The sequence below is a fragment of the Danio aesculapii genome, chromosome 19 (genome assembly GCF_903798145.1).
Source record: "Danio aesculapii chromosome 19, fDanAes4.1, whole genome shotgun sequence".
In the NCBI taxonomy this organism is placed as follows: Eukaryota; Metazoa; Chordata; class Actinopteri; order Cypriniformes; family Danionidae; genus Danio; species Danio aesculapii.
In genome coordinates, this window is record NC_079453.1 from 50137608 (window position 1) to 50147830 (window position 10223).

General features: G+C 30.6%; 1 protein-coding gene across 1 annotated transcript in view; it reads right to left on the minus strand.

Moving 5' to 3' along the window:
• sdc2 (syndecan 2) overlaps positions 1–9062 on the minus strand; it is an 89373-nt gene extending 80311 nt beyond the window's left edge. The window contains exon 1 of the mRNA XM_056479490.1: positions 8713–9062. Coding sequence (XP_056335465.1) covers positions 8713–8772 — 60 coding nt within the window. The 5' untranslated portion in view covers positions 8773–9062. The remainder of the gene's footprint in view (positions 1–8712) is intronic.
• Positions 9063–10223: the final 1161 nt, after the last annotated feature.

Below are 10223 nucleotides of genomic sequence, written 5' to 3' on the forward strand. Positions count from 1 at the left end.
AAGATATTTTTAAATGCATAATTCACACTATAATGTGAGTAAACAATAAAATTACAAATGATTCATTCAAAAGTGCTGATTCATTTAGAAACTAACCAAATGACTGTTATTATGAATGAATTATCGATTCACTGAATCAAATGATTTGCTCAGAAACAGATTCATTAAGGAATGAAAAATGTGAAGCTCTGAGATACACAAATGTTGTGCTTTTGCATTTATGACTACTTTTATTATGAAAATATTCTGACTAAATTATGTCTCAATAAATATTAAAAGTGCATTTTTATCTCAAACAAGACGACAGTGGTTTTAATGTGCACTGCTGCAAAAAACAAGCCTTAATTAAGCAAGTTATTTAAGTAAAAATAATCTGTGTGGCTTTGGCTTGTGCTATTTTATTTCTGACACTAATTTCTAATTTCATTTTATAACATATTATTAGAAAATTAATTTACTTTTCACTGTATATTAATTTAAATTAGATAAATACAGCATTATTTATATACTTTTTAAATACCGTAACAACTTACTGACCAAAATTAATAATTAGAATTTTTTCTTCATTTGATGTAACAAGCCAAATATATTATTTAAATACATAATTCACACTATAATGCAAGTAAACAATCAAAATACAAATGATTCATTCAAAAGTGCTGATTCATTTACAAACTAACCAAGTGACTGTCTTTATGAATGGATCATCGAATCACTGACTCAAATGATTCGTTCAGAAGCAGATTCATTCAGGGTGTAAACATCTCAGTGTTGCTCTGACACACAAATGTTCTGCTTTTGCATTCATAACTACTATCATTGGAGAAATATTGTGACTAAAATGTGTCTCAATGAATATTCAAATTGCTTTTATGGTGTATTTTTATCTCCAACAAGAAGACAGTGGTGTTAATGTGCACTGCTGTGAAAAACAAGCCTTAATTAAGCAAGTTATTTAATTAAAAACAATCTGTGTGGCTTCTGCTTGTGTTGTTTTATTACTGACACTAATTTCTAATAACTGAAAATATGAAAAATAAACAAATGTTAAGTGCATTTAAATTTAGACTGCATTTTTTATTAAATAAATGTAACCTTGATAAGCATTATATGCTTTAAAAATACTGTAAAAACTTACTGACCACAATTAATATACTAAAATAATTAGTTCCAAGAAGTCATATTAAACGAAGATATTTTTAAATGCATAATTCACACTATAATGTGAGTAAACAATAAAATTACAAATGATTCATTCAAAAGTGCTGATTCATTTAGAAACTAACCAAATGACTGTTATTATGAATGAATCATTGAATCACTGAATCAAATGATTTGCTCAGAAACAGATTCATTAAGGAATGAAAAATGTGAAGCTCTGAGATACACAAATGTTGTGCTTTTGCATTTATGACTACTTTTATTATGAAAATATTCTGACTAAATTATGTCTCAATAAATATTAAAAGTGCATTTTTATCTCAAACAAGACGACAGTGGTTTTAATGTGCACTGTTGCAAAAAACAAGCCTTAATTAAGCAAGTTATTTAATTAAAAACAATCTGTGTGGCTTTGGCTTGTGCTATTTTATTTCTGACACTAATTTCTAATTTCATTTTATAACATATTATTAGGAAATTAATTTACTTTTCACTGTATATTAATTTAAATTAAATAAATACAGCATTATTTATATACCCAATAATATACAATATATTTATATATATTTATATAAAAATTAATAATTAGAATTTTTTCTTCATTTGATGTAACAAGCCAAATATATTATTTAAATACATAATTCACACTATAATGCAAGTAAACAATCAAAATACAAATGATTCAAGAGTGCTGATTCATTTACAAACTAACCAAGTGACTGTCTTTATGAATGGATCATCGAATCACTGACTCAAATGATTCGTTTAGAAGCAGATTCATTCAGGGCGTAAACATCTCAGTGTTGCTCTCAGACACAAATGTTCTGCTTTTGATTTCAAGACTACCATCATTGGAGAAATATTGTGACTAAAACGTGTCTTAATAAATATTCAAATTGCTTTTATGGTGTATTTTTATCTCCGACAAGAAGACAGTGGTGTTAATGTGCACTGCTGCGAAAAACAAGCCTTAATTAAGCAAGTTATTTAATTAAAAACAATCTGTGTGGCTTCTGCTTGTGTGTTATTTTATTTCTGACACTAATTTCTTCATAAACAATTAAAAAAATAACTGTTGTGTGAAAACTTTTCCCTTGAGATCTGTCATAGGCGACAAGGCTGCAGTGACCTTGCATAAAATCCTCATTTCGAAGGCAACGTTCACACTTCCCACCAAAACATCATGCAAATTACACGGTGGAACATCTGGCTGCAGTCAACACACCAAACTGTGACACTTCCAGAAAGCCCAATTTCAGAGAAAGCAGAGGTCACATGAGCCATATCCACAGACAAAGTGTTCATTTCTGTTTACGAGTCAAAGACTAGACGTCTCATATTGGTGTCTGCATCTAATTAAGTTTACAAAGTGACCTAATATTAAATGGAAAGCATTTAAATAGCGTCTACTAGGGCTGGGCGATATGGCAAAAAAAAAAAATCTAGGTTTTTTCATAAAGTTTGACCGATTCACGATTTCGATTTTTTTTATTGTGTAACTAGTCAACTTAAAACATTACAACAACATGACTGAAGTAACATTCTCTTTATAAGTAACTTGAAAAACCATCTGGTTAAGGAACATTGTATTTTTAATGGCCATGCCATACATAAATTGGTCAACAAGGTGTAAATAAATGTAAAACAAATTCACAAGTTAAATATCGTTGCAGAAGATTTGAATGAAATAAAGTAAATATTGTGCAATTTGAATTAAACATTAAATACTTCTAAATATATAGTAAGAAAATAACCATTTTAACCAATGTAAACATTACAACAGTCAACTCAAAAAGTTAAGCAAATTTAAAACAGTTAAAAAAAAAAACTTTGTAAACCATCATGCAAACAAAGCATGTTGTTGATAAGTCACATGTAGCTGTTCTTTACAGGTTTCTTGAGAGAAAGTTCTGTCTACAGTCTGACTGTATGGGCTGTATGGGCTAATGTAGTTTTACTACCTTCAATGGTGCAATTGCATATATTGATGAAGTATTGATACTTTGACTACAAAGTAAGCATAATAAAAATTCATCTGCTTTGTGTAAATTAAATATAAATTAAAGATTAAGTAGATTAGTTGATTTAACAAGTCAATGTGTCAGTAAACAGGGCGCCTGTTAATAAAGTTTCTAATAACTACCTTTTCTAACAAAGGCAATAATTTTCATAATAAATAAAATGATTACTTACGTGCTGGTCATAAGCCATGTTTGTTAAGGTGATGATAAGATCACGTGAATTATGGTTCGTCGTTTAATCGGCGTCCAATCCCGGCTAACTTCCGGAAAGGTAGAGTAGCCAATAGCGCTAGAGATAACAAGTGAACCAAGTCCCGCCCCAGGACTGACAAAATTCCAAAATGTTTCGCGCGAGCAGAGAGAAGAACCAGCGAGCGAGCGGAGAGGACTTGTTTTCTTCGCGCTGGATCAGTTGAGCGCGCGCGTGAAGATCCCCTGTGCGCTCGCGAGCTGTAGTTTTCTCGCGTGTAGATCTGTAATCTGCTCACGGTTCACTTCTCCTCGCGCGCAAACATCACCGCTGCGCTCGATTAATATTGGCATTGATTTGCCGCCATAACATTCTCTGTTACATTCCTTCATAGAGCACCGTACTCTCACAAGTGAGCGGCTAATTAGGCGCGCCATCATGTGGTCGGACAATATTGCCTCTTATATTGTACCTAATAGTTTTATTTAAAAAAAATCGCGATACCTCGATTTAATGAAAAATTAAATCGTCTTAAAACGTAAATTCGAATTAATCGGAAAAATCGAAAGAATCGCCCAGCCCTAGCGTCTACTTTAATATTTCAAACTTAAAATGTCAAAATATGGCTGAAATAATGTCCCATCATCATTTAATGCAACACATATTTATTTGAAATCAAACACAATTATGTGAGATCTGTACTTATTCAATGTATATGTTAAAAAATAAGTTATAAAAAAAAACGAATTGGTCAAATTGGTAAAACTTAGGATAGAAGTAAAGTATTGCTGTACAAAAAAAAATTTATGGCTGCCTTAAATTAACTTTAAAAGTAATTTCAACTTAATTTTAATCGATTTAACTGCTTTAAAAAATAAAGTTAAATTATTCAACTTAAATAAATTAAGTTATATCTTATTAGCTTCACTAAAATAAGCTAAAGTAACATAAAACATGTGTTGTCATGAATTTTTGATCATATCATTTCTACTTTAAACATTTCTAATGAGTATTTTGGGGCCAACATGTCATCCCTATTTAACATGTGATCCTAGACCATAAGCTCAGTTTTTATTTGCACTGGTATATATGCAGAAAAAGCCAATAATACAGACTGTATTGAGTCTAAATTAATAAATTTTTCTTTTATGAAATACATATTTCATATTCATATTTTATAAATACATATTTCTTTTTTAAATTAATACATTATTAAGTAAAGATCATGTTCCACAAAGACATTATGTACATTTACCACCATAAATATATAAAAACTTAACATTTGGTTAGTCATATCCATTGCCAAGAACTTAATTTGGACAATTTAAAAGTCATGCATCCATATCTAGATTTGTTTTGACCGTTCAGATTCTAAATTTTCATATATATTTAGCATCTCAGCCGAAATATTGACCTAAAATAACATACAACAATAGAAAGATTATTTATTTAGCTTACAAATAATGTGTAAATCTAAATTTCAAATACCGACACTCTTGGTTTTTGGGCTTTGTTCCAATTATGATGGAAAATAGTTTGGACATACACTGTAAACAAAATCTTCCCGACTTATATTTTAGCTGAATCATATTCACTTTGCAAGTCATCTCAACTTGCATCAATAAAACTGACTAAAATATTAAGCTAAACTTTGCATAACTTTAAAAAAAAGACTTTAAATCTGATTAACTTATTAAAATGTGTTTAAGCAACAATAAACATTTGTTCTCTTGACTTTTTACAGTGTACAAAAACGTATTGGTCAAATTGGTAAAACTTATTAGGATAAAAAAATGATGGCTGCCTTAAACTTAGCTGAATCAAATGAATTTTAAAAGTAATTTTAACTTAATTTTCATCAATTTAACAGAAAACATCAAGTTAAAATTTATACAACTTTAAAAAATTTAAGTCATATCTTATTAACTTCACTAAAATAAACAAATGTAACATTAAAACATGTTGTCAGGACTTTTTGATCATATAGTTATAATAAATATTTCAAAATAATATTAATGAGTATTTTGGGGCCAAACTGAGATCCCTATTTAACATGTTATCCTGGACCACAAGGCCATTTTCTAGCTGCACTGCTTTATTTGCGGAAAAAGCCAATTATATAGATTGTACCGAGTCAAAATTACTCAATTTTTCTTTTATGCCATAAATCATTACTAATATCAAGTAAAGACCATGTTCCACAAAAACATTATGTAAATTAACCACCATAAATATATCAAAACTTAACTTTTAATCATATCCATTGCAACACTGAAAAAAGTGTTGCATGCAAAACTGTTGCAAACAATTTATTTGTGTTGAATTTAAACAAACAAATTAAATTGAGCAATGATTAACTTAATTTGTTTGTTTAAATTCAGCCCAAATAAATTGTTTACAACCACTTAACGTAAAAAAATTGAGTAAATCCAAGGAATCATCTTTGAATAATTATTACTCAATTTAGACAACTTTAACTCATTTGTCAATATCTTGATTTGTTTTGACCCCTCGGATTCTAAAGTTTCATTTAGTATGGCTGTACAATATATCGTTTCAGCATTGATATTGCAATGTGCACATGAACAATAGTCACATCGCAAAGATATGTACTGTTTCTATTCTAAACATTTCAAAGCAAAAATAAGATTATTTAACTTACCCCACTGGCAGATCATTTTGCTTGTTTTAAAGAAAAACTATTAATTTAGCCTTATTTCATCTGAAATTTAACGAATCGTTTTTTCTTGATCTAAGAATATTTTTAGATAATTGGACAGGAAATGAGGCATTTTTTGGAGAAAGCATTTTTTGCATCGTGATTATTCAATTTCTGTACCTGAATACCGTTCGACTCCCCAGAAAACCATCTAATAGTGCTATTCAAACATCTTGTGAAACTGTATTTATATCGCAATAATTACCGCAGAAACATAAAATATCGCAATATCAGATTTTTCTAATATCAAGCAGCCCTAATATTTAGCATCTCAGCTAAAATATTGACCTAAATAACATACATAAATGGAAAGATTATTTATTTAACTTACAAATAATGTATAAATCTAAATTTCACTTGTGGTTTTGTGGTCTTTGTTCTAGATGTGATGGGTTTTGAACATTAAACTTACATATTTTTTGTTGAATCAAATTAACTTTATTCATCATCTCAACTTGCATCAATAAAATAGACTAAAAATATTAAGTTAAACTTTGTACAACTTAAAAAAATGTAGTTGAAACCTGATTAACTTGTTAAAACAAGTTAAATCAACATAGAAATATTTGTCTTGATTTTGGTCATTACGTTTAGTCAGTTGGTCAATGCTTTCTTGTCAATTTTTAGTGTAAAAACTACAATTTTATCTCAGAATAAAAAATAATCCATATTCTAATATATTCTACTATATAAAATGCACTATTAGATCTTTTATTAGATCATTCTGGAGCACTGAAATAGCTTTTAATTGCTTTAAATGCACGATGCATAAGAAATCTACATGCAACGCTGCGTCTCATTGAGATTGATGCTGCCTTCATGCCTTTAGGCCTCAGTGAGTGACTGAGGTCCTGATCAATGGGAGGAGACGCTACAAACCAGCATGCCAGTCAACCATGGAATTACAAAGCGCAGATGCCAACCCACTGGCATTTCATCAAAAATCCACCAGCAACCTGCTTATTCACAATCTGCATTCATTTAATGCACTGCCAATTAACAGTATACGAAAGCAGACAAGGCATGCAGCAATTTTAATGAATTAATGCATATGCATTGCTCCAGAATATATATTTCTGTTCTTGTGATTCGTTTCTGGTGGCTTTTATGCAAAACAATCAGTGTTCACATTCTTGCAAACCGAGCCAAGTGTGACCGAGTGTCTGATTTACAGCTTCTGCACGTTAAGTTAAGCTGCTCTACCAGAAACCCGGTCACGTTAAGCAGGGGTTTAAGGAGAAGTTGGCCACATTTTGACTCTGTGTTTCAGACAAAATGGTTGCAGCTTCTGGGTTGGTTTGTTATTCAGATTTACAATTTAGATCGCAAGTAGTTTTGAGATGGAAGTGGTGGTTAATAAAGAAAAGCATCAAAATAATGAAAGCTAAGTAAAGACATTTGGTTTTCCTAGCACAAAAAATATATATAAATACAAATGAAATAATTATTATCATATATTTTACTGTGAATAACAAAATAATTTGATGGCAGTGTAACAATAGTTTATGTAAAAAAAAACACTTATATTTAGAACAAAAATAACGTGAGACCTTTAAAAATCCTATTTTTTTATTTATTTTTTTGCTCTAAAATACTCATTAATGGTTATCCATTATTGTTACACAGTGCTCAATATCATTTAAAAAAAACTATTTATCCATTTGTCAGGAGTACGCAGGTCAGAATTAGTGTTGTTTTATTATTACAGTAATATTATTTCACTAATAAACTGACTTTACATTTTCCTAAATGTAATTTTCCAACATTAAAGCAGACAAATCACATTTAACAAGTAGATAAAATCACTTATGTGTGTTTAATTTGATTTGAACCCCAAACTTAATCTTTGATCCAGCCATATTTACAAATGCTGCAAGAACAGATCCCACTGCAATCACGTACATTTACGTAACTCTATCGAAATTCAACAAACAAGCTTTAGCGAACAAAAACCAACAAGTTTCTGCTTAGAAAAGTCTGGAAGAGTCTGAAAACACTGAATATTTCAGACTTAAAACTCAAGCTTCTTAATCAACGTTGTAGTCCTCCAAAAACACAAATGCGAGTCCTTCAATTAAGTTACAGGGTGAAACTTTAGTATTCTCAGTTGCATGTATATCATGTTTCCTCTACTATACTCCACTTAACACTTCATAAATGATAATTAAAACTGTTTAATGTGTGTTTACATTGACACTCATACTAAAAGATCAATCTAAAGTAAAAACAACCACAGTGATTCCAAAACTGAGACTTGATTCCTTTGATTAAACTCGATAATGATGAACTTTTCACATGACACATGGTAACGTAAATATAAAGTTTTTACTAGTTAACGTGGACAATGGTTGACTCGTGAATTGTATTGACACTCATAATAACGTAACCAAAAGATCAACACTGAAATGAAAACCATCGCAGTGATTCCGAAACCGAGACTTGATTCATTATACATCAGACAATAGTAGTCTTTTCATATGACACATGGTAAACATAAAGTTTTCAACTAGTTAACTTGATAACGTGGACAATGGCTGACTGAGTTACGGACTGAGTTTAGACTTCGCTAATAACCGTCAACCCCCCGGCAAACCGCGCATTTTCCCCCGGCTGAAACTCACCCGCTCCCCGGAGAGAAAGGCTGTCAAGCCGAGGGTTAAAATCATCCAAAGGTTCCTCATAATTCCTCAGTCTTCGCTCGTGAAAGCGGAAAATCGCGTCTGTTTCCACTTCTGGCCAAACTCTCGCCTCTCAGGACTCAAATCCCACCGGATACGTGTTGCTCTCTCCGGCCGCGTTATTCCTCCGCGCTGCTCTGAGGGAAAATAGGTCGCGCTCGCTGTGTTTTTCGTCGAGTCTCCGGTGTAAAAGGCGGATTTAACGCGTGTCTGTGGGCGAGAGTGTGTGTGGAGCTCCGCTAAAGAGCCGCCGCTGGAGTCTGACTGACGGAGAGGAAAACAGAAAACAGCGGGGAGAGAGAGAGAGAGAGAGAGAGAGAGAGAGAGAGAGAGAGAGAGAGAGGCGCACTGACGTACAGCGCGACCACACGGACAGAGAGAGATGTAAACTTTGATTTTTGTTTTCTATTTTTTATTTTAAGACTCTTTATGACTATTATGACAACATAATAATGTTTATGATTAACATATTAAGTAAGCATGCATATATAAAATAAAATATTTGTATATCTAATCATTAAAATTAATTTGCAATATATAATTTCTTTTACTTTATTACATGAATTATTTTTACGTCATTACTTCGGTTTTATTTGTATTAATAGGCTCAATTATTTGAATGTAAGTTTTAAAATATAATTATTTGTAAAAGAAAATATAAAAAATAGTTTTAAATATAAAAAATAGTTTTTCAATAAAATAAATTCGAGCAATAAACTTTAATGACTTTTATAACTGCATATTAACAAAAATATTATATAGCCTAACATTTTAGTATCTTTGTATTAATATTTTTTTCATAATGTTATTTATAAATATTTTTAAAGTCATTTTACAATGTATTGTAATTAACATATGTTAAAACTTTACAATAGAATAAATGTAAGAAAAGCTGAATCTGAACAATAAACTTGAATTAATTTAAAGGCAATTTTTTATCAATTACATTTTATTAAAATTTTAAATTTGACGATTTAAAATGACTATTGTGTATGAAATGTGTTATAAGTGTGAATAAATTCGTCTTTTAAGAAAAACAGCTTTATTTGTGAATACAATATTTTTTATAGATTAAATGGTAAAACAAATCCATCCTGACGTGTATTTATTGTATTTATTTATAATTTTATAAATATATGGCTTTCATTACACATACAGAAAGCATTCTGAAATATCATTATACATAAAATGAGCTTTTCCTGATATTAAATCAGTCTGAAAGGTAAAAGAATCGTTCTTTTGAATCGAGTCTTTGAACAAGATGAACCAGTTCCACAAACCGGTTTCAACGGACCGAGTGATTCAATCTCACTGAACCGAGAATATGGACTTGACATAAATATCTCATATTATATGTCAAATTCTTAAACCAAATGCTTCTAAAGTCTGATATTTCCACATTCAACACTTTCACTGATACCGAGTTTAATAAAGCGAGGTCAGTGTCTTAAAGT